The 25,314-nt window shown below is 41.8% G+C and overlaps 1 protein-coding gene across 1 annotated transcript in view; it reads right to left on the bottom strand.

The window, feature by feature from the left end:
• Window positions 1-317: 317 nt before the first annotated feature.
• The window catches only part of LUZP2 (leucine zipper protein 2), a 1,010,053-nt gene continuing 985,056 nt past the window's right edge, over window positions 318-25,314 (bottom strand). Inside the window, exon 10 of the mRNA XM_073604551.1 lies at window positions 318-3,796. Within this exon, the coding sequence (XP_073460652.1) occupies window positions 3,665-3,796 (132 nt within the window). The 3' untranslated portion in view covers window positions 318-3,664. The remainder of the gene's footprint in view (window positions 3,797-25,314) is intronic.

The raw sequence follows: 25,314 nt of genomic DNA on the forward strand, positions 1-25,314 counted from the left end.
ATTTGGAGGAGTGGCCCAATACCTTCAGCAATAGAGTGTGGATGAGCGAGTTTGGGGTAGAGAAATTTGACTGTCCTGCACAGAGTCCTGGCCTTAATCCGATACAACACCTTTGGGGTGAATCAGAGCGGAGACTGCGAGTCAGGCCTTCTCATCCACATCAGTACCTGACCTCACAAATGCGCTTCTGGAAGAATGGTCAAACATTCCCATAGACACACTCCTAAACCTTGTCGACAACCTTCCCAGAAGAGTTGAAGCTGTTATAGCTGCAAAGGGTGGGCAACTCAATATTGAACCCTACGGACGAAGACTGGGATGCCATTAAACTTCACGTGCAAGTAAAGGCAGGCATCCCAATAATTTTGGTAATATAGTGTATATACTGTATAATATATATATATACACATACATTATATGCCATGCTTTCTTTGTTGCCCATGACCACATAAGGGAGATTTCACCTTTACTTCCTGTTCCTGTGACAGCATGACAATTAAAGAGGTGAGTTGTTGTCACTTGGACAGGAAGACACAGGCAGTAATAACCTGATGGAGGTTCTAATCCTTTACCAATTTACTTAAAAGATAAGTATGGACAGGCAGTTACTGAACTGTAGGATAAATCAATGAACTATGAGAGCCGCCACCAGTGTGTTCATTGAGAACTAGAAGTCATCTGCCTCAATGGAAGACAGTACTTGTAGTTCATTCATAAACAGAACTCTGTTTATGAATAAAGTAACTGTGTGGGCGGAGCCCTGCATGGCTGCGCTATTTTTTTAAATAGTGATAATGGGTGGGATCAGGGAGTGCAGGTAGGTGCTGTATTGTAAAATGTTGCATGTTACACCCTAAATACAGGTGTAACATGTTACAAAAGTGAACTTATTCTTTTTAAGGAAAAAAAAATGCTTTTTTGCAGCTTGTGCCCCTTCCACACATACATTCCCTCCTGTCCTGTGAGGAATTTGGGTAAATCTCCCCAATTTTGAGATGGACCTCAAGTAAAGCCTGACAGAGGTTATATCCATTCCCCACTCTAAAACAACAACAACAAAAAAGTTTTGGATAAAGTTGGGTTTTTAATGCCCAACTCTGGGCTATTAGAATTACCTATGCACACTCCCTTCCCCTGCACTGGGGAGTTAATAAAGGGTGCATTTTTCTAATGCTTTCGCTTGGTGGCTGTTTACTTAACTAGACATACTTTCCTAGAATGTTTCCATTTATATGACCAGCCACTATAGAAACCAATTATATTGTAGCTTACAAAGCATATTTCTGATTGGTTGTTACACCTTATTAAATGATGGCCTATGAGTAACCTTCCATTGGGGGGATTTGCTAAAACGGTTTCACACAGAATCTGATGCAGCTGTGCATAGTAACCAATCAGTTTTCAGGTTTTACTGTCAAAGCTTAATTAAACAAACTGTTAGAAGCTGACTGGTTACTATGCACAGCTGCTCCAGATTCTGTGTGCACCAGTTTTAGCAAATCCCCCCATTTAGACAATTTTACCCTGGGCAAAAGCTCTGCATAGTCAACATAGGTCATGGACAATGAAGCAGGGTTGCCACCCACATATGGTGTTGACTGTTGGAAAAACATTCTTGGTGGTAATAAAAGAACGTCACCCTGACTACCCATGCAATCTCTTAGGATCCTTACTGGTGCTATCCCAACACAGTTTATGTGTTTTGTTTGGAATGTAGTGTACTATGTGCTTACAGTTCCCTTAATATGGAACCAGACTACTAGAAGGGTAACAACTTTGTCTGCTCTTCTTGTCATCTGTTCTAGGTGCCTCTTCCAGCATCTTCACCCCAGCCTCAGCATGCATTGAGTGGCTATAAAGTCTGATCTAGTATGATACCAACAAACCACTCTTCTGGATTAGAGGGTATCAGCAGAAGACACTTGTTCTGAGGAGCCAGAAGCTTGAAACCCTTTGGGTGTACTGCTGTCTGTAGTAGAGTTTGATTTTTTTGTCTTTCTGTCCAACTGGCCCACACCATGTATCCATTTGATTTATTGACATATAAACATTGTAAAGGTGAAAGGCAGTCCATTCCAGCTACTAAAATGTATGCATTTGATAATGTAAGACCTGTAAGACCACTGATGTATGTTTAGGTGACGAGGTGCATGAAAAAGGCAAAGTATAATATTAGCAGTTGCTTTGATATAAAGACCCTTTTTCAGCTGCTTTCAACTACCAATCAAAATCCAGCAATGATGTCCCTTCTACTGTATATGTTCGGTAATGAACTAATGCAACAGATGGGCTTTAAGTTCATATTAACAGTGCAGTGAAGTTTAAATTGTATTTATGTTTTTTTTGTTGCTTTGGATAGAATGTAGAATTAGATCCTTGCTTCTTATTGCTGTCTGTGTCCTGCTGGGGAGATTTACCCTCGCTATTGGTCCTGGCAAATATTGTCTCCAGTACAGAAAGCGATGGTAAATCCAAAATTTTGGAATTGTCACTGGAACAGGAGATAAGGGAAAATATTCCAACTGAGAATTTTGTTCTGGTGACAACTGTGTAAGAGAATATATCTTCTCACTTTGGAGAGATCTCCTCTTACTTCCTGCTTTGTTTCTGGTACAGGAAGTGAAGGGGAAACCAGTTTTTTAAAATTGGCACCGCAACAGGTGGTGAGGGTAAATCTTCTTTTCTAGTGACAACTGTCTAAGGAGAAATATCCTCTCATATTGGGAAGATTACCCCTACCTCTTGCTTTGTTTCTGGTACAGTATGCAAAGGAAAATTCCCCTAATAGGACATTGCCAAAAAAAAATAAAAATGACAAAGGGCTGAACCATACCCTACTCTATCCAAAACTAAAGAGAAAATTTGGGGCTCTGCATACACTCTAAGATTAAAATGTGTAAACATCAGTTACAGCATAATCTTTTTGTGCATCAGTTTCCATGCAATATTTTCCATCAGTTATATATATATATATATATATATATATATATATATATATATATATAACATATAATGTCTCTGAAAACAGCTACTAAAGATTTAATATTACAAATACAACAATTTTAGTATATTAAAAAAAAAAGATAAAGATGATTTAACAGACTGCTAAATAATGCTTAATGCCTAATGTGTTTAAAAAATTGCTTTCAGCTAAAACGTCTCTTAAAATTAGTGCAATTTCCTGACAACTGCCTCTTTGGTGCTAGTATTGAAATTCCTGTATTCCTTACTGTTTTTTTTAAGTTCTACCCCGATAACAAGGAACTGGGACAGCCAATCAGGAAACAAAGATGGGAGTTGCGCCATGCACTCAGATATTAAGGGAGGACCTACATCTGTTTCAAGAGAAACGTAAGCTGTAAGCAAGCTAAATTTGGTATTGAAAAGGGGAAGTGACCAAAAACTAAAGTGCAAAATATGTATAACTTCTATGGTAGCCCATGTCAATTAATTTTATACAAAAAGAACTTTGAACACAATGCTGTACAACTGTAACCCTAAAGAGTGCTTACATCTGTTATATCATTTACAACCAGTTTAGGGTATAAAATTCATACAGAAAGCCAACAAAAATACTGTTTGCCCAAAACAGTTGGATGTTCATAGAAAGATTTCATAGCTAAGCTATAAAACAGTAGGGTCTAGATATACAACAAAACTTTAGCTACGGTTGCGAATTTGTGGCAACGTGGCATAGGCTTACATTGCGAGAGTCACAGTTCTTGTCTTGTTTGAACTCTTTAGTTGTCAGTTCATTGGGACTTGATGTTGTATTTACAGGTGCAATTGTATGACTCTGAAAAAAATGAAAAAATAATAACATCAACGCTATAAATAACCAAATGGATACAAAATGAATGTGCTGCACTCAAGTTAAAAATAACAAAAACAAATAATCAACCACTTGACTCCCAAGCCAATTTGACACTACTCACACACAGATACTCCTCGTTTAACGACTTACCTGTTTAATGACCACTCGGACTTATGACCTGCTCTCCCCACCCTAACGACCCGCTATACATTATTGTATTATACATTACAGAATTTTTGTTTGTTCTGTACTTATGCAAATTAAAATAATGTTATTGAGCTAGAGTTTTGTGTTTAGACCTTTTTTCACAATATAGTACATTAGTTAAGAATGCTTAAAATATTGATTACTTGTGTCTCCTCGTTTACAGTGTGTCAACAGTGTGTAAGCAGTCAGCTTGATTGCTTAATTAATCTTTGAGCTTGTGTGAAGGGAGATGAGTTTGATCTCCGCAGGAAGCGCAGACAGCATAGTTTCCAGTATCTGGAGATGCAAGATGTGCCAGCACCAGGTGTTGCATGCTAGCCTTAGCTAAATTCAAAGTACAATTTAATTTCCCTATTCTGGCAGAAAATGTCAGACTGTTGAGAGTCTCTTCAGTGATGGACGAAGGAGCTTATGGCTGCAGGTCTCACTAGGAGGCGAGAAGATGCATGGAACTAGGGAGACAGATAGTTCCGTATGGGCTGTGCTTTCTGCACTGCTGAAACTTGTAGTCCTGCATTGTCTGTGTGGTCTAGATGCTACAGCCAGGCAACACAGCCCCCTGAGGACCCGTGATTTGCCTATGAAGGACCTCTGCCAGCCAGACCTCCTTTTCCCTGCCAAGCTACCTGGACCTCTTCTGCTGAGGCCCCAGTTGGCTCCCTGAATTGCTGCCCTGTGCCCCTGGACTTTGCTGTACTGGACTGTGGTCTGCTACTCACTGTGCCCGGATTGTTTCCCTGTGACCCTGGACTTTGATTGTGGCCTGCTACTCACTGTAATCACCCTGTAATTCTGAATTAAGTCCCTGCTGTATTAGATTGCTGCCCAGCGCCTTTGAACTTATCCCTTGATGTGCCCCATTGCCACCCTGTTTTATTTCTGCATGTCCCTCTCGGTGGCCTTCCCTGTATCCGACTCCCTGGTTTTTAACCCCCAAAATTAATAACTCCTTCATCAGGGGACCTAAAATCCCTCTTGATCCCTGCATGTGTTCTGTTCCACCCACACCTCCATCACAAACATTATATATTTTGTAAGCAGAGACCCTGTAGAGTAAAATGGTGGGTGTTGCAATTTTTCATGCCACATGGTATTTGCGCAGCAGTTTTACAAAGACAATTTAATTGAAAAATATATACTTTAATTCATTTTATTGCACACAAGCACAATATAATACCCATTTTTTGTAAAATACAAAAAATTATGTTACCCTGAGCAAATAGATACCTAACATGTCACACTTTAAAATTGCGTAGTCCTATGCCAAACTACGAACCCTAAAAATCTTGTACCAAAAAAGCCTTTACAGGTTACCAGCTTAGAGTTATATGGGTGGTCTGTAACTAAAATTATAGCTCTCACTTTGATGTTTATAGTGATACCTCATATGCGTGGTGCAATCACCGCTTACACATGATTGCTGGACTTACGTATGCATTTGCATTTGCTCATGAGCATAGGGGGACAGGGGTGCTTTCAATTTTTTTTATTTAAACATCTTTTTACATGGTCTCTTTTAAAAATTTTGAAAAAAAAACAAGTTTTTCTATGTTTCTGTTAAAATTTTTTGTAAATAATTATTTTTTTATTTGTTGCGCAAAAAATAAAAACTGCAGAGGTGATCAAATACCACCAAAAGAAAGCTCTATTTGTGGGAACAAAATGATAAAAAATGTGTTTGGGTACAGTGTTGTATGACCGCGCAATTGTCATTCAAATTGCGACAGCGCTAAAAGCTGAAAATTGGCTTGGGCAGGAAGGTGTCTAAGTGCCTGGTATTGAAGTGGTTAAGTATAAGCATCTTCCTTTAACAGGGTAGTTAGAATAGGATTTCGAAAGGGACTGGGGGCAGGTTTAAGCATAGTTAGGAATATGCTGGAATTCCACTTTAAGGATAAATAGGCAGCTACCTCATAAATATTATACCTGAAATGTCGAATCAATAATAAAGAACCGCCTAATTAAACTTGTGCAAATATAAACATGTGAATAACACATCGGGAAATATACAAAGCATCCATCATAAATAATATTTAGTCAATAAAACAACTATAAGTCCATGATTAAAACCCAAGGTGTAAGCCCCTGAGGATGTAATTCAGATGAAACTCGTATGTGTAGGGGGAATTCCTACTCTCTTCATCACGCCTGGATGCTTTCGAGCTATGAGAGTGCTTAGTTGGTGGCACCGTAGTGTGTGACCATAGCAATTTTTGTGATTTGTGACATTTCTGCCTATGTGATTGTAACCTTTTAGTTTTTGTTAAAACGCTTGTAGGTGATTCTTCACTATTGTTAGCCTCTTTTTCCATGCATATGAGTTTTTCATCTTGATGTTTCCGTTTGTGATCTGGAGGATGGCAGTCTGGAGTGGGTTATATAAAAGTGCTTTTAGACCTTCCATTTTTTTTGGAGGATGATTGTGAAGATGAGCTTACTCTCCTATGGAATTAGTCACTGGGTGTTTTTGATTTATACTTTATCATTACACTGGTGGCAGCAAGATTGTCATTTGCGTATTGGGTGTTTAATCACGATCTTTTAGATGTTTTATTTATGATGGATGTTTTGTATCTTTTCTAATAAGTTTTTCACATGTTTATAGTTGCACAGCAAAAAACACACAGGAGAGCACAAACCTTGTGCATTACCATAGACACATTTATTAAATCCACTAAGGCAAATGGAAACTCACAAGTGGATAAAAACAGTAAGCATGGTGTACTTCAGTCGAACGTGGTGTAACCCGTCCTGGGACCAAAACGATTAGATGGCTGACGCGTTTAGGGGGACAGGTCTCCTTCCTCAGAGCTAAAACCTTTATGAAGGGGTCTGTCCCCTGAAACAGATCAGCCATTTTTTATCCGATTGTGAGTATCAACTTGTCTTGGTGGATTTAATAAACTTGTCTATGGTAATGCATGAGGTGTTTGCACCCTCCTGTGAGTTTTTTGCAGTTTATTGAAGGTATCCCAGTCTGAGGAGGTCTTTGTAGCATTGTGAATTGAAGCATTGTTAAAGAAAACCCCTGAAGTTAGGGCTGGAGTGTTTTTGGAGATTATAGCACAGGTTTAAGTAGGCGCTCCATTGCTATTGATTTGACAATGCTATAAATAAGTTAAAAGCATGCCAATGTATTTAGAGAGGCCAATTTTAAGATTAGATAATGAACTCTAAACTTTTAGAAGTTAAGATCTGGCCTGTGGCTTGATGGAGAGTCAACTTGACTCTCCATCAAGCCAAATTTGGAAAGTTTAGCTACATTTTACCGTGAGGAACAGGGTCAATGATTAGATTGGGGGGAGGGGGGAATTAGTCTGCCTCTTATATCAGTGGGGGAAAGTTCCTGGACACCCTCTCATAATTTTAAAGACAGAGAGGATCAGAGAAGGATTTTTTTTCCCTTTGCTTTTGATAGATACCATAAGCAACGGCAGTCCTCGTGTTTAGGGGTACAAAGATGAAGTACTCATCCTCTTCGGAAACAGAGGGTATACATGTGGCATGGATTTTCCTGTTTTCTAAAGGTCTAGACAATCTATTATCTGATAGTTAGGGTTTGTCACGGAACGTCCCACACTTCGCTTGAGTGCTTCCGTCATATACCACTTCCTCCCAGTCTGTATACAGATATCAGGTATTCCAACCTCTCTGAGCACAAAACAAGGCGACACTTGCTTGTTGCTAACATGAACTGACTTTTTTTAGAATCAAAATTACAAGACTTTATATGCTGTTGGAACCTCCTCTAACAATACAACTGGAACCTAATTAACCTAATTAACATGAGCTAATTAACTAATCCTTTATACAGCCTAGGTGACTGAGACATGACCTATTGCCCAGACTGAGTTAATTATCACAGGACATTTTCTCACAATAGCAGCAGCTCCAATAAGAGTCGTCCCGTCTCCTACATTGTATAGAGGACAATGTGATCAGCTCATTCAATTAACATAAACACAAGTAGTTGGAGTTGATGACACCAGCATCTCCTCACAGTATGTGTCCCAACAGTATGAATCAGTCTTATCAGCAGGGGGCTGCTGGAGGAATCCCCCCACCCTCTTCAGGGACACAAATCCCAGATGACAACAGCAAGGAGTCCCCAACAGAATCAAACAACATACAATATATACATATATACATGACTGAGTCCGATTAGTACAGTTCAGACTGGATTTCTAATTCACCTCACAAAGAGTATTGTTCCATTGAAAATCCAGGGCCCATATTCAAAAGGCAAGAGGCTTGCATTCAGTCCTCTCCAACAGTCTCTTTCCCGGCTAGGTCTGTCACATTTCTCCCCTTTTTGCAGGAGACTAACACAGGAGGAGACCCCAGACGGGTTGACTCCGAAGTTAGTCCATAGTTCCAGTCCTCTACTGCCTGTACCCACACAGTACCCCAAACAAATTGTTCCAAACAGAGTATTACTCACCCAGCCAACCTCTGCCTCTCTCAGAGAATATATCCGCCGCTGGGGAGAGGCCTGGACTGGCCCTTCTCCCTGGAGTCCTTTCTGCCGCTGGAGAGAAGGCAGGGGGACTGGGCTCACTCCATCCTGCTGTTGGGGATCTGGGCCGTCTACCCAGAATCCCTGGGGTATACAGGTGGGGACTGAAGCCCCATCCACTGACACCAGATCAAGCTGCAGTTGTGAGGTGATGACTGCATTCTCTCCTTGGATCCTGATCTGCAGCTCGCGATAGACTGCCACCTCCTAACCTTGGGCCTCCACAATTGCTGCAGGTGTGGGGCAGAGGTCTTGGACCCTCTGTCGGGTTGCCAGCACTTCTGCTGGGGGTTTGCCAGGTGGTTCCTCCTCTACAGAAACGTCTATTAAATCCCCAGTCTCTGGAATTGGTAAAAGTGTGGGACAGAGGTCTTGGACCCTCTGTTCAGTTACCAGATCTTCAGCTGGAGAAGTTTGTTTTAACTCCATAGATGCTGCTGGCAGAAAATCACATGTCCCTGTCAGTGTTGTGGGAGAAAGGCCGACTACCTTTTCTCTCAAGAAGGCCGAAGCCACTGTTGGTGCTGGGCAGAGCACAGTGAACTTTGGCCCTGATAGCAGCTATTCTGCTGGAGGCTCATCTGGTTGTTCTTCCTCAGCAGAAAAGTCTATCAAATCCCATGTCTCTGCAACTGATGTCTGGGGATATAGGTTTACCATCTCCTGTCCATGGAACCCAGAACATGCTATCATTTCTGGGCAGAGGTTAGCAGAGCTCTGCCCTGTTGTCAGCACTTCAGGTTTGGGGACGGCAATCTCCGGATTTTCCACTGCCGATTCTCTGGCATGCTGCTGAACGTGTTCTAGCAGTTTCCTGTATGCCCTTTCCAGATGCTGTTCCTTCCTTAGCAAATGGTCCAGATCAGGTTTGAGCTCTGAGACCCCTGCAAGACCGAGCATAGCCTCTCTATATTCTCGCAGGTCCTCAAGGTCAGGTTCCCCTTCATCGCCAGACATAAAATGAACTGTAAGGCCCTCCCGCAGCAATCCAGGGCCTCCAAAGTCATATCCCTCCGGAGAGCATTCTGTTGTCTCCCCTAAATATCCCTCTTCTTTGTGCCATTGCAGAGCCCGATAATGATTGTCCAGCTCTATCTCCTGCTGGACCAGCCTGTCCAACTCAGTCACCCATTGCTCCTGGGGCCGCTCTCCCAGAAATGCCATCCGCAATGCCCATTGGTCACTGGCCCGTTGCTCTTGGGTTGGAAAGCACTTGCCCTGTTTTCTACCAGCGAGCTGGAGGGCTCCAATCCAAAGCTCCACCCGAATTTGCTGCCTAAGCTCCAGGTATTCATCCTCAGACACAGTCCTGGTGTATGTTGAAAGGATGATCCGCAGCAGCCTCGGGAACTCTGATGCCAGGTCCATATCTCCGCTGGGGTGACTGAAGTCTGCTATCCTGATCTTGGATCCAGGTGGAGGTTTAGATTTCCCAGACTGCCGGAAGCTTTCCCGCTGCTTGCCACCATTGTCACGGAACGTCCCACACTCCGCTTGAGTGCTTCCATCATATACCACTTCCTCCCAGTCTGTATACAGATATCAGATATTCCAACCTTTCTGAGCACGAAACAAGGCGACACTTGCTTGTTGCTAACATGAACTGACTTTTTTAGAATCAAAATTACAAGACTTTATATGCCGTTGGAACCTCCTCTAACAATACAACTGGAACCTAATTAACCTAATTAACATGAGCTAATTAACTAATCCTTTATACAGCCTAGGTGACTGAGACATGACCTATTGCCCAGACTGAGTTAATTATCACAGGACATTTTCTCACAATAGCAGCAGCTCCAATAGGAGTCGTCCCGTCTCCTACATTGTATAGAGGACAATGTGATCAGCTCATTCAATTAACATAAACACAGGTAGTTGGAGTTGATGACACCAGCATCTCCTCACAGTATGTGTCCCAACAGTATGAATCAGTCTTATCAGCAGGGGGCTGCTGGAGGAATCCCACCTCCCTCTTCAGGGACACAAATCCCAGATGACCACAGCAAGGAGTCCCCAACAGAATCAAACAACATACAATATATACACGACTGAGTCCGATTAGTACAGTTCAGACTGGATTTCTAATTCACCTCACAAAGAGTATTGTTCCATTGAAAATCCAGGGCCCATAATCAAAAGGCAAGAGGCTTGCATTCAGTCCTCTCCAACAGCCTCTGTCCCGGCTAGGTCTGTCACAGGGTTAATAGGCAAATTGCTTTAGGTTTCTTTAGTTTTCCCAGGTTCTTGTCACAGCTAAGGAAGGTGTCCAGCTTGTCGACTTGGATGGCAGGTGGCTGGCTGAGTAGCAATCTTCCCAGAAAAATGGCAATACACAGCCATATGATTTGGTTCACCTATTTGCCTCCAGGGAAGATGTGTTACAAAGAGCACATTAAAGCGGAGTTCCACCAATTTAAAAGTCAGCAGCTACAAAAAATGTAGCTGCTGACTTTTAATAATCAGACACTTACCTGTCCCATGCTCCAGCGATGCGGGCGAAGGAAGCCCCACTCCTCTCTCCCTCCTGTCTGCAGCGCCAACATTGTAACTATGAGCATCCGGCTGTGGTTTCACAGCCGGGCATGCACTGCACATGTGCGAGCCGCACTGTGAATGGCCAGGCAATCTTCTGGGACCTGTGACATGTCCCAGAAGATTGCAGATTGGAGGGGGAGAGGTGAACTTCCTTCTGGCGCTGCGAAGCCCCGGGAGGAAGTGGGAGCTGGGTGCCTCTAAAAAGAGGGTATCCGCCCCCCCTCCCCAAAAAAAATGACATGCCAAATGTGGCATGTCAGGGGGACACCATCACTTAAATCAGAAGTTCCATTTTTGGGTGGAACGTTGCTTTAATGATCTATATAAATATTTTCATTTACAATATACTAAAAGAAAAAAATATTATTTGGCAATGTTTTTTTCTGTTCCATACAAACTATAGAATGTTGCAGTTTATTTCTAAGGTGTCTTGGGAAAAAATGGCTTGCCACAGCACAAAAATGCTTTCAGCCTCTAAAACTTTGAACTCCTGAAATAACTAATAAAGATACAAGGATCTGAAAAGAATTCCTTCTTCATGTTCTCGTTACATGCCCCATACCGTCTATCTATTGAGAAACATGTAAGTGCCTTTCACTGAATGAAATACTGCAGATTACATTCATTTTGATCTATAGAGCATTTGTAAAGACCTTTGCCTGTGATAAAATAACCACTTTTATACGCTAAATATATTTCTTTGTGCTGCACGTACCAATTTACACCACTTACAAGCAAACATGACCTAGCTGTTCCAAGCACAAAAAGAAAAAAAAGGAATCTTTATTTAGATGCATAATTAGGGATTTTGGGTTATGGCTAAGCATTATAATAGTGTTCTTAAAGTGTATCTTTAGCCACATTTTTTTTGTTTTAGGTTTGATGGAGTGGGGAAAGGTTAGAAGTTGAAACTCTGTCAGGTTTGTATTGCATAGAATAGTAGTTTGATGGGGCTAGAACCTTCAAATGGTGGTAAGTGACACTTACCCTAAGTGCTCAAAATGTATTTTATCAATGTTGTGCTAATTATATCCCTGTTGGCATTTGAGTTATGTGTGGACAATACTTAAATCTCAAATCGAAGCACCACACCCAAATAATTGAGGACCACACTGCGCCCCCTTCATCAGGGCTTGTGGAAATATGATGGTCTGTTTGTGTGGACTTGTGTGACAGTGATTTTACCCAGGATATGGCATGGCATGGCAACAAAACCTTACTTTGAGGCCAAATATTTTGGTGTGGCATTTCTGTTTCAGATTGAAGGATTTTATTGTAGTCTAGGTCCTTGCTTTGCTTTGTAGATTTACCCTCTTTATTAGTTCAAGCAAAGTGAAAGCAATTGATGGGAAATCCAAACTTTTATGGTGGAGAACAAAAATAAAGGGGACGTCTATTAATGTGGACATCTATTCCAGTTGCAATGGTATAAAAGGGGATGTCCCATCAACTTTAGAGAGATATCCTTTGACTTCCTATTGTGTCTCCAGGACATGAAGTTAAGGGAAACATTTCCAAAAGGACACAGACATGAAAATATAATAATAAATAAAAACAAACAAAAAAAATGGTCAGGCTACAGACGGCTACAGATACAGTTTAAAAGATAAGTGTAGTGAGAAAAGTATGGGATCTGGCAGTGGTAGTCTTCTTTTAATAATGCTAGATATTTGGCTTGACCTGGAAAAAAACATGCAGCAAGTAAAGTCAGAGAAAAGTTAGATTTACTAAAGTACTAAACATTTTGGATCATCATGATGGTCAGATAACTAGACTTTTGGGTAGACATGTGCAATTTGTTTAATTCCAAATTTGTTTTTCGTTGAAATTCGACAAATTAGTTAATTCAGAAATATTCGAATTAACGAAAACCCGTTTAACAAATTTTTTAATAACGAAAATTCATAAATTCGAAAATTCTGGAAAATAAAAAAATTCAAAAATTTGAAAAATTCGAAAATCCGAAAATAGGAAAAAAATATGAAAATTTAAAAGAACGAAAATATAAAAATAAGAACAAAAATCTGAAAATCCGAAAATTCTAAAATCAGAAATAATAACTAACTAATAATAATAACTATTACTAACTATTAAATTATAGATATTGGAATTTGGCTGTTAGTGAACGTAACGAATAAAAATTTATCCAAAGTTACGAATTATCCGAAATAACAAATGCCGCATCTAAGCGAATGGAATGTAACAAATTAATAATAATAAATAAGAAGAAGAAGAAGAAAAACTTTTTATTATTATTATTATTTATTATTATTAATTTGTTACGTTCCATTCATTTAGATGCGGCATTCATTATATCGGATAATTCGTATTCGTTAGGTTCATAAACAGCCAATTTTGAAAGGAAATTCTAATAGTTACAATTTAATAGTTATTATTAGTTAGTTATTATTTCTGTAGCGGGTGTCTCACTCTATAACTCATGACCCCGCCAAGCTGGCCAGAAAAATGTACACAGGCTTTCCAGCTTAAGTTAGGGAAAGCTGCCTGTCAGCAGCTGCAAGGGGGATTCCCCCTCCCCTTTCTTCCTGTTTCGCTGACTGAGTTAATGTACAGTGCCTTGCAAAAGTATTCACCCCCTTGGTTTTTTACCTATTTTGTTACATCACAGCCTTTATTAGTTCAATGTTTTTTCAATCTGAATTATATGTGATGGATCAGAACACAATAGTCTAAGTTGGTGAAGTAAAATTAGAAAAATATATACATAAAACTATTTTTCAGAACTAAAAACTGATAATTGGCATGTGCATATGTATTCACCCCCTTTGTTATGAAGCCCATAAAAAGCTCTGGTGCAACCAATTACCTTCAAAAGTCACATACTTAGTGAAATGATGTCCACCTGTGTGCAATCTAAGTGTCACATGATCTGTCATTACATATACATACCTTTTTGAAAGGCCTCAGCGGCTGCAACACATAAGCAAGAGACACCACTAACCAAGACCAAGGAACTCTCCAAACAAGTAAGGGACAATGTTGTTGAGAAGTACAAGTCAGGGTTAGGTTATAAAAAAATATCAAAATCTTTGATGATCCCTAGGAGCACCATCAAATCTATCATAACCAAATGGATAGAACATGGCACAACAGCAAACCTGCAAAGAGACGGCCGCACACCATAACTCACGGACCAGACAAGGAGGGCATTAATCAATTAATCAGAGAGGCAGCACAGATACCTAAGGTAACCCTGGAGGAGCTGCAGAGTTCCATGGCAGAGACTGGAGTATCTGTACGTAAGACGACAATAAGCCGTACACTCCATAGAGTTTGGCTTTATGGCAGAGTGGCCAGAAGAAAGCCATTACTTTCAGCAAAAAACAAAATGGCAGGTTTTTAGTTTGCGAAAAGGTATGTGGGAGACTCCCAAAATGTATGGAGGAAGGTGCTCTGGTCTGATGAGACTAAAATTGAACTTTTTGGCCTTTAAAGAAACGGACGCTATGTCTGGCGCAAACCCAACACATCACATCACCCAAAGAACGCCATCCACACAGTGAAACATGGTGGTGGCAGGATTCTGCTGTGGGGATGTTTTTCAGCCGTCGGGACTGGGAAACTGGTCAGAGTTGAGAGAAAGATGGATGGTGCTAAATACAGGGATATTTTTGAGCAAAACCTGTACCATTCTGTGTGTGATTTGAGGCTAGGACGGAAGTTCACCTTTCAGCAAGATAATGACCCCAAACACACTGCTAAAGCAACACTTGAGTGGTTTAAGGGGAAACATGTAAATGTGTTGAAATGGCCTAGTCAAAGCCCAGACCTTAATCCAATAGAAAATATGTGGTCAGACTTGCTTGTGAACAGATTCTGAAGCAGTTTTGCAAGGAGGAATGGGCAAAAATACCAATGGTAAGATGAAGCACATAGAGACTTAGCCAAAGCGACTTGGAGGTGTACAAAGTATTGACTTTAGGGGGGTGAATAGTTATGCACATTGACTTTTTCTGTTATTTTGTCCCATTTGTTGTTTGCTTCACAATAAAAAAAAATTTCAAAGTTGTGGGCATGTTCGGTAAATTAAATGATGCAAATCCTTAAACAATCCATGTTAATTCCAGGTTGTGAGGCAACAAAACACGAAAAATGCCAAGGGGGTGAATACTTTTGCAAGGCACTGTAATGTGAGTTGACACACACAGAGCTGTGCATTCAGTAGCCTCTCTTGTGCCCCTATTGACAGGAAGAAGTAAGCCAATTAAAGGCACAGTTACAACAGCCAATCAGAGAGACTGTACTAAGCTGCAGGAAGCAGCTGCAATGGATTCTGGGACATGCAGTTCCCTCACCAAGTGGCTCTATAGCCTGGTATTCAGAAAGGAGGTACAAAAAGTCCAGGATACTCTGTGACAGAAAAGTAAAAACTCCATTTTGTGTCCTGAAGAACAGTCAGTCAGCCTTGAGGGAGGAAAGAAACCAGACCTAAGGAAGAGATGCTGTCTCTCAGATGATCTCGCTGCACGGTTCAGGCCTCTACTGCCAGTTGGGATGTCCAGCCTGAGAGAGGGGGATCCCAGCTGTATATCGAGGCGCACCTACACCGACAGTGAATCGTTCCAGTGTGAGGTGACCAGTCAGGTTGCCAAGAGAGCTTGTCTGTTCAAGGATGTTTGTTTTGGGCCTTGATTGAAGGATTTAATGAGAGGGCATTTCTGCCCATCTGCAGGGAACAGAGACACTGCACTACAGAAGGAGTTATCTGAACTCTGTATACAGACATCATTGCTGGTAGTCATCTTACTGACACTTGTAGTACCACATGGATAAAGGGATAAGGCTATCCATTTTTGGGACACTGTATACAGACATCATTGTCCTCTCACATTGTTGAACAAAACTCTGTCTGTTTCACTTGATAATCTGGGCAAGTTAAGTTGTTTGGCCCTGCTATTCAGGAGTTTAAGTGCGAAAGTGGCTAGCTGAAGACACCAAATCTTATCTTTGCTTCAAAAGGACTGAAACTACTAGTGCCATACGGATCCACACCCATACTCAGGGTTCTGCATATGCATTAATTGTGTGGGACAGGTTATATAAGAAGTTAAGCTATTACCTGTTGATTTGTATAATGTGTTTAAAGTTGGGCCTGTGGTGTCATTTCTTATTTCTGTGGTGTCAGGGGACAGAAGAGAGAAGCCTGACACAAAGGGAGTCATTCCTCTGCTCTCCTCCTGTCTGGACTCATAGACCCAACCTGAGTAGAGGTAACCAATCCAATTTAAAGTGTGATATTGTGCTTTGTATGCCATTTAAGGGTGCCTCTGCTCTTGGGATTCCCTTGAAAGCAGCTTGAGAGCTATATTGCAGTTATTGTTCTCTAGTTGATTACTCAAATATATTCTTACTGTTTGTTATTCTTACACAGAAATATTGCAGTAAAGACAATTTCTGTATTTTATTATAACGTGTGTGTTTCTCATTGGTCAGAGTTGGCAAAGTAACGGACTGAACATACTTAAGCAGCCCCTGTGGGGGTATCGCTACATTCCGCATTTCCGAATTGTGGAATTTTCAAATTTACAAATTTTTAATTTTTTTTTTCTAAAGGAATGGAACATAACTAATTTTAATTTGATTTATTCAAAATAACGTTTTTCGATCATGACCCAAAATAAAACAAAAAAAAAAACAAATGAAATGAAAACTAACACATTTTTCAGCAGTGCACATGTCTACTGTTGGGTGGTAATCAATGCCATCTAAATGTTTTCTCCGTGTGGGTTTTCTCCGGAAACAAAAGGGTTAAAAAAATATACACTTTGCAGGGCTACCAGGAGAGCTCAAATATAAGGAAAAAATAATAATTATATATGTCTATATGCTACCAATGGCTAAAGAAACATTGTTTTATTTGTAGAATAATTTTAAAGACACAAAACACATATTAGAAACATAGATATACCTATTAAAAACAAACTCTACCCTACTCCTTCTAATATGAAAGGTGCATGAACACATCCTAAAGCATAAACGTATAAACTAACTAATAATTAGTGTATTAAACATACATATCATAGAAGATAAAAAGAGGATTTATTAATCACATAGAAAGAGAGATGGTGCTCTTTCAGGATACAAAGGTTCCTTGAATACTTGTATAAAAAAGGGTTGCTGGTCTTGGAGTGAACGGAGATGGCTGTAATATATAATATGGGTGACACCAGCACAATCAATAACAATGAATATATAAATATCAGCTGCAGCTACAGTGCTTCACTAAAGAGTGAAAATAAAGATACAATACTAATAATGGATAGCTGCGCTCAAACAACAAAGTATGTGCAAAGAAATATGTATAAATATAAGAGAAATTATATAAAAAAATAAATATATAGAAAATATACATATAGGGGGTTATTTACGAATAGCAAATCCACTCTGCACTACAAGTGCACTGCAAGTGCACTTGTAAGTGCACTGAACGTGCACCTGGAAGTGCAGTCACTGTAGATCTGAAGTGAAGGGAAGCTCTGCTGATTTTATCATCCAATCATGTGCAAGCTAAAATGCTGTTTTTTATTTTCCTTGCATGTCCCCCTCAGATCTACAGCGACTGCACTTGAAAGTGAACTTGCAGTGCACTTGTAGTGCAAAGTGGATTTGCCTTTTCGTAAATAACCCCCATAGTCCCCAAGTGAAACTAAAAATAAATCAATAAGTCTGTGAATGTTCTTCAGTGCTTCAAATTCAGTGCAAAAAAAAGAGATAGTGGTGAAGGATTCACTCACAGTGGAGATGGCTGTAAAACATGACATCATAAATAAATAAGGTCATCCACTTCATCCATGGAAACACTGCAGTTTTGAAACTTCCAGATCAAACTCAGGAAGGGGTCATCAACAGCTTCATGTATTGCTGGAAATATAATGCAATCTTCAAAGGCTGACAGGGAATCCATCTCACCCAGACTTCCTTCCGGGTTCGTAGTCTCCGATCGTTTGAACGCCCAAACCACGATGACATCACTCCCGCGCATGTAAACGCTAGTCACCGCTGTGGATCAGCTCTCTCGATGGACAGCATGCCATCAATTGAGAGCATAGTGCACATGCACTGGTGATGTCACCAGGTGCTACACATATAAATATCTCCTAAATGGTGCATGTGTAGGAGATATTTACAGTACCTACTGGTAAGCCTTATTATAAGCTTAACTGTAGGGACAAGATAAAAAGCGGAGTTTATTACTGCTTTAAAAGACCCCTTTCTGACATGATCTTCCAGAAATAATACAACATGTACTTGTATTCATAAAGTGGAACCAACACGTCTGGGTGATATAGCCAATCTGCGAATACTATATAGACATTATTCAGGAGCCCTTGACACTTCAAGTAATCAAGGGTCTCAAGGAAGATTCAACCTGTAATCTGTAGAATGAAAGGAATGTCCACAAACAGGTTTCTACAGGGACCATCTCTAGAGTTTACAGAGAATGGTCCAAAAAAAGAGGAAATATACAGTAAGCTGCAGCTGTGTGGATGAACATAACTTGTTGATGTCAGATGTCAGAGGAGAATGGGCAGACTGGTTCGAGATGATAGAAAGGCAACTGTAACTCAAATAACCACTCGTTACAAACAAGGTATGCAGAATACCATCTCAGAATGCACAAAACATCGAACCTTGAAGCAGGTGGGCTACAAAAGCAAAAGATCACATCGGATGCCACTCTTGTCAGCTAAGAACAGGAAACTGAGGTTACGATTCGCACAGGCTCACCAAAATTGGACAATAGAAGATTGTAAAAATGTTGTCTGATCTGATGAGTCTTGATGTCAGCTGTGACATTCAGATGGTAGGGTCAGAATTTGGCGTAAAAACAACATGAAAGCATGGATCCGTCCTGCCTTGTATCAACGGTTCAGGCTGGTGGTGGTATAATAGTGAGGGGTCATTTTCTTGGCACACTTTGGGCCCCTTAGTACAAACTAAGCATTGATTAAACACCATGGCCTACCTGAGTATTGTTGACCATGTCCATCCCTTTATGACTACAGTGTACCCATCTTCTGATGGCTACTTCTGGCAGGATAATGCACCATGTCACAAAGCTCAAATCCTCTGAAACTGGTTTCTTGAACATGACAATGAGTTCACGGTATTGGAACAAACTCCTCCTGCAGCGGGAAGCCCGCTGGATTATGGAGCTGAATGCCACCCATCCACCTGGCTTGAATACCCAACCAATTTATAGGCCATTCTTGGAAGGGTTCGAATCAGGTGTTTGTGAGAAGGATCTCTGATAGAGGGGTCTTTGGCTGGGTACGATGGATACTCTGTATACTGGATTGTAATATTCTGCCAATTTACTATATGTGTATTTGCTATATATGCTGTTTATTCTTGCTTTATAATCCCTTGAAGCTAAGCCTGGAAATAGACAACCAATCATTCAACTGCACATGAATCACATGAATGATATGCTCAGCTACCATAAATGTATGGATATCCTGGATACTTTTCATTTATGGACTGTGCCCCCTGTTTTTTTGTGGCTGTTTTAGCCAGTCTGTGTTATTATGCACGGATGTCATCCACTTCCTCCCTATTTATTAGTCACAGCTGTATATCTCTATGTTGTTCTCTATTATTTGGGAAACACATAGCACAGCATTCTGGTGGTGATTCTGGGTTGGGTCTGTCTTCAACTCTGACAAGACATGGGTATGCTAGTTGTAGGAATGCTTTCCCTTAGGTGCGACTATTGGGCTGATATGTGTGTGTGATCCCTGTTCTGAATCGGAGGCTGTGTTAATTGGAGCTTGTTCTTGTTGTGTGCTTCCCCCTCCTCCCCTTGTTTTTTAGGATGGGGGGGCGGGGTGTCATACTTGGCCCGTATATGTCTTCTGACTCCGTGGCCAATGTAAAGAACGGCCCCCGTGTTTATGTTATCGTTTTGCTATCCCTCCCCCTTCCCTCCCCCTTTGCTTTGCGTGGTTACACATGCAGCCATTTGCTAAAATCATTTAAGTTCATTTTTCCTCATTAATGTGCACACAGCACCCCATATTGACAGAAAAACACAGAATTGTTGACATTTTTGCAGATTTATTAAAAAAGAAAAACTGAAATATCACATGGTCCTGAGTATTCAGACCCTTTGCTGTGACACTCATATATTTAATTCAGGTGCTGTCCATTTCTTCTGATCATCCTTGAGATGGTTCTACACCTTCATTTGAGTCCAGCTATGTTTGATTATACTGATTGGACTTGATTAGGAAAGCCACACACCTTTCTATATAAGACCTTACAGTTTACAATGCATGTTAGAGCAAATGAGAATCATGAGGTCAAAGGAACTGCCTGAAGAGCTCAGAGACAGAATTGTGGCAAGGCACAGATCTGACCAAGATTACAAAAAAAATTTCTACTGCACTTAAGGTTCCTAAGAGCACAGTGGCCTCCATAATCCTTAAATGGAAGATGTTTGGGAGGACCAGAACCCTTCCTAGAGCTATCGGGGGAGAAGTGCCTTGGTGAGAGAGGTAAAGAAGAACCTAAAAGATAACTGTGGCTGAGCTCCAGAGATGCAGTCGGGAGATGGGAGAAAGTTGAAGAAAGTCAACCATCACTGCAGCCCTCCACCAGTCGGGGCTATATGGCAGAGTGGCCCGACGGAAGCCTCTCCTCAGTGCAAGACATATGAAAGCCCGCATGGAGTTTGCTAAAAACACCTGAAGGACTCCAAGATGGTGAGAAATAAGATTCTCTGGTCTGATGAGACCAAAATAGAACTTCTTGGCCTTAATTTTAAGCGGTATGTGTGGAGAAAACCAGGCACTGCTCATCACCTGTCCAATACAGTCCCAACAGTGAAGCATGGTGGTGGCAGCATTATGCTGTGGGGGTGTTTTTCAGCTGCAGGGACAGGACGACTGGTTGCAATCGAGGGAAAGATGAATGCGGCTAAGTACAGGGATATCCTGGACGAAAACCTTCTCCAGAGTGCTCAGGACCTCAGACTGGGCCGAAGGTTTACCTTCCAACAAGACAATGACCCTAAGCACACAGCTAAAATAATGAAGGGGTGGCTTCACAACAACTCCATGACTGTTCTTGAATGGCCCAGCCAGAGCCCTGACTTAAACCCAATTGAGCATCTCTGGAGAGACCTAAAAATGGCTGTCCACCAACGTTTATCATCCAACCTGACAGAACTGGAGAGGATCTCTGCAAGGAGGAATGGCAGAGGATCCCCAAATCCAGGTGTGAAAAACTTGTTGCAAAACTTGCATCTTTCCCAAAAAGACTTATGGCTGTATTAGATCAAAAGGGTGCTTCTACTAAATACTGAGCAAAGGGTCTGAATACTTAGGACCATGTGATATTTCAGTTTTTCTTTTTTAATAAATCTGCAAAAATGTCAACAATTCTGTGTTTTTCTGTCAATATGAGGTGCTGTGTGTACATTAATGCAGAAATAAATGAGCTTAAATGTTTAGCAAATGGCTGCAATATAACAAAGAGTGAAAAATTTAAGGGGGTCTGAATACTTTCCGTCTCCACTGTACCTCAGTAATTAAAAGCTAAAACCTTCTTTTTTTTTAAATTAGAATATTATGGAGGGGTTCTCTGTTTACCTGCTTGTGTTGTACTATTATGATAATAACCGGCGTGGCTACAGAGACCATCTCTGGGGGGCTCAAGATGTCCATTGTTTTACTTACACTTACTTACATATGAATACGGAACGTACTCGGTTCCAACAAGAATATTAGTGTCAAAGATTAGATTACTTAATACTACTTAATTTGTCACCTCAAAATCACATGTTAAATCTTGTTCTTACAAAAAAATCTGTTCTCTCTACAGAAGCATTTTTGTTCTTTGTGGTATCCGATAATACTACCAGTACAATCAGCAGTACCATTCAAATCTGCAATTTCGGAAAATTGGCTTTCCACTTGTTCAAACTCACCTAATGCCCGTAAACATTCCCGAAAACAAACTGAAATAATTACTTTTCCAGGTCTCATATCCCTCAAAGTTTCCCTGTAACATCTGAGCCCCTTTTCATCTTTGGCTCCATATCAGGTGGTACTCATAGTGCAGACTAGGGATGAGCTTCGTGTTCGAGTCGAACCCATGTTCGACTCGAACATCGGCTGTTCGATCGTTCGCCGAATTGCGAACGTTATGGGCCGTTCGCGCTAAATTCGTGTGGCGCGTCACGGCCCATAATTCACTGCGGCATCGCAGTGCATTGCTGGCTGATGATTGGCCAAGCATGCACTATGACCCGCATGCTTGGCCAATCACAGCGCCGTCAGTAGAGAGAGCTGTAATTGGCCAAAGCCAGGGTGGCTTTGGCCAATTATGGCTCAGGGGATTTAGTACACACCCCACACTATATAAGGCCGCCTGCACGGCGGCCCTGTGTAGTGTGTGTTCCGGTGTGCTGAGAGATAGAGAGAGAGAGAGACAGTGTCATTTGATTTGAGTTAGATAGATTAGGCAGAACAGTCAGTCAGTTAGCTGCACTTACAGTGTATTGTGTATATATATGCATCCCAGGTGTTGCATATATATATATACACTGTATTCAGTTTAGCTAGATCCGTTCCTGTTATCTTCTATCTAGACTATTTACATTTAATGCAGTGCGTCCTGCTCACAGTGTTCAGCTAGATCCGTTCCTGCTATTTACATTTAGTGCAGTGCGTCCTGCTCACAGTGTTCAGCTAGATCCGTTCCTGTTATCTTCTAGACTATTTACATTTAGTGCAGTGCGTCCTGCTCACAGTGTTCAGCTAGATCCGTTCCTGCAATTTACATTTAGTGCAGTGCGTCCTGCTCACAGTGTTCAGCTAGATCCGTTCCTGCTATTTACATTTAGTGCAGTGCGTCCTGCTCACAGTGTTCAGCTAGATCCGTTCCTGCTATTTACATTTAGTGCAGTGCGTCCTGCTCACAGTGTTCAGCTAGATCCGTTCCTGTTATTTACATTTAGTGCAGTGCGTCCTGCTCACAGTGTTCAGCTAGATCCGTTCCTGCTATTTACATTTAGTGCAGTGCATCCTGCTCACAGTGTTCAGCTAGATCCGTTCCTGCTATTTACATTTAGTGCAGTGCGTCCTGCTCACAGTGTTCAGCTAGATCCGTTCCTGCTATTTACATTTAGTGCAGTGCGTCCTGCTCACAGTGTTCAGCTAGATCCGTTCCTGTTATCTTCTAGACTATTTACATTTAGTGCAGTGCGTCCTGCTCACAGTGTTCAGCTAGATCCGTTCCTGTTAAATTCCTACTGACAGGCAGGCTTGTCTGGTTACAGTATATAAAGCTACCTGAAGAAAATTACAGGTGTTCTATTTGATCCTATTAGTACCACGGTCAGGCAGCTAGACTATTTACATTTAGTACAGTGCGTCCTGCTCACAGTGTTCAGCTAGATCCGTTCCTGTTATCTTCCTACTGACAGGCAGGCTTGTCTGGTTACAGTATATAAAGCTACCTGAAGAAAATTACAGGTGTTCTATTTGATCCTATTAGTACCACGGTCAGGCAGCTAGACTATTCACATTTAGTACAGTGCGTCCTGCTCACAGTGTACAGCTAGATCCGTTCCTGTTATCTTCCTACTGACAGGCAGGCTTGTCTGGTTACAGTATATAAAGCTACCTGAAGAAAATTACAGGTGTTCTATTTGATCCTATTAGTACCACGGTCAGGCAGCTAGACTATTTACATTTAGTACAGTGCGTCCTGCTCACAGTGTTCAGCTAGATCCGTTCCTGTTATCTTCCTACTGACAGGCAGGCTTGTCTGGTTACAGTATATAAAGCTACTTGAAGAAAATTACAGGTGTTCTATCCCAGCTTAGTGCAGCTACAGGCCATTAGTATGTCTGGAAGGCCAAGAAGGAGAGGCAGACAGTCACAAGCCAATAAGAGAGGGCAAGCAGGCTCTGTGTCTAGTGCTGGTCGTGGAGACGGTGCATCCTCATCAGCACGTGGCCATGGGACACGCTTGGCCTTTTTTTCGGCAGCTGGCCGTGTTGAGCCGCAACATGCGGAAGACTTGGTCGAGTGGATGACCAAGCCGTCCTCATCCTCCTCATCCTCTCTCACCCATGCCCAGGGTGCTTTGTCTGGCAAAGCAGCGGCCTCTTCCCTCAGCTCAATGTCATCAGTGACTCCTTCCCTAGCTCCACCATGTCCTCATGAGGATTCCCTCGAACTGTTTGACCACAGTGTTGGGTACATGCTCCAGGAGGATGCCCAGCGTTTGGAAGGCTCTGATGACGATACTGAGCTCGATGAAGGCAGTAACATGAGCACGGACAGAGGGGGTGCCCAAGAAGGACAGCAATCTGGCAGTCATGCTCCCCCTGCTGCAGCATACTGCCAGGTTTGCTCCAGTGATGAGGAGGGAGGGGATGATGAGGTCACTGACTCAACGTGGGTGCCTGATAGGAGAGAGGAGGAGGAGGAGGATGAGGAGGAGGCGGCGGCACATCACCAACGAGGCAGGATGCCCTCCAGGGGCCAGCCTAAGGGCAGCACATTGACTGCATCACACCCCAAAGCTCCACATGTGCAGGGCGCTGCAGTCTCTGCGCGTTATTCAAAAAGTTCTTTGGTGTGGGCCTTTTTTGAGACGAGTGCATCAGATCGCACCGCTGCTATTTGCAACATATGTCTCAAGCGTATCTCGCGTGGCCAAAACATCTCCCGCTTGGGTACCACATGCTTGACCAGACATATGTTGACCTGCCATGCAGTTCGTTGGCAAGCGTATCTAAAAGACCCACACCAAAGAACAAAGAGGATCTCTCCTTGCTCCTCATCAGCTGAGATTTCCAACCCCACTAGACCTTCAGTCCTCTCTGAGACCTGCAGTGAGAGGAATGAAGGTGTAGAATTAGGTGTGTCACAGCCAAGTACTTGTGGGCAATCTGCTTTTGGTACACCGACGTCAGATTGTACCAGGCAAATTTCCCTGCCCCAGCTGCTGCACCGCCGAAAGAAGTTTGCTCCCAGCCATCCACATGCCCAGCGGTTGAATGCTAGCTTGGCAAAATTGCTAGCACTTCAACTGCTGCCTTTTCAGTTGGTAGACTCTGCCCCCTTCCGTGAGTTTGTGGAATGTGCGGTTCCTCAGTGGCAGGTACCCAAACGCCACTTTTTCTCACGGAAGGCGATTCCGGCTCTCTACCGGCATGTGGAAGGCAATGTCCATGCCTCGCTGGACAGGGCGGTCAGCGGTA

Source organism: Aquarana catesbeiana, linkage group LG11, assembly GCF_042186555.1.
Source record: "Aquarana catesbeiana isolate 2022-GZ linkage group LG11, ASM4218655v1, whole genome shotgun sequence".
Taxonomy (NCBI): Eukaryota; Metazoa; Chordata; class Amphibia; order Anura; family Ranidae; genus Aquarana; species Aquarana catesbeiana.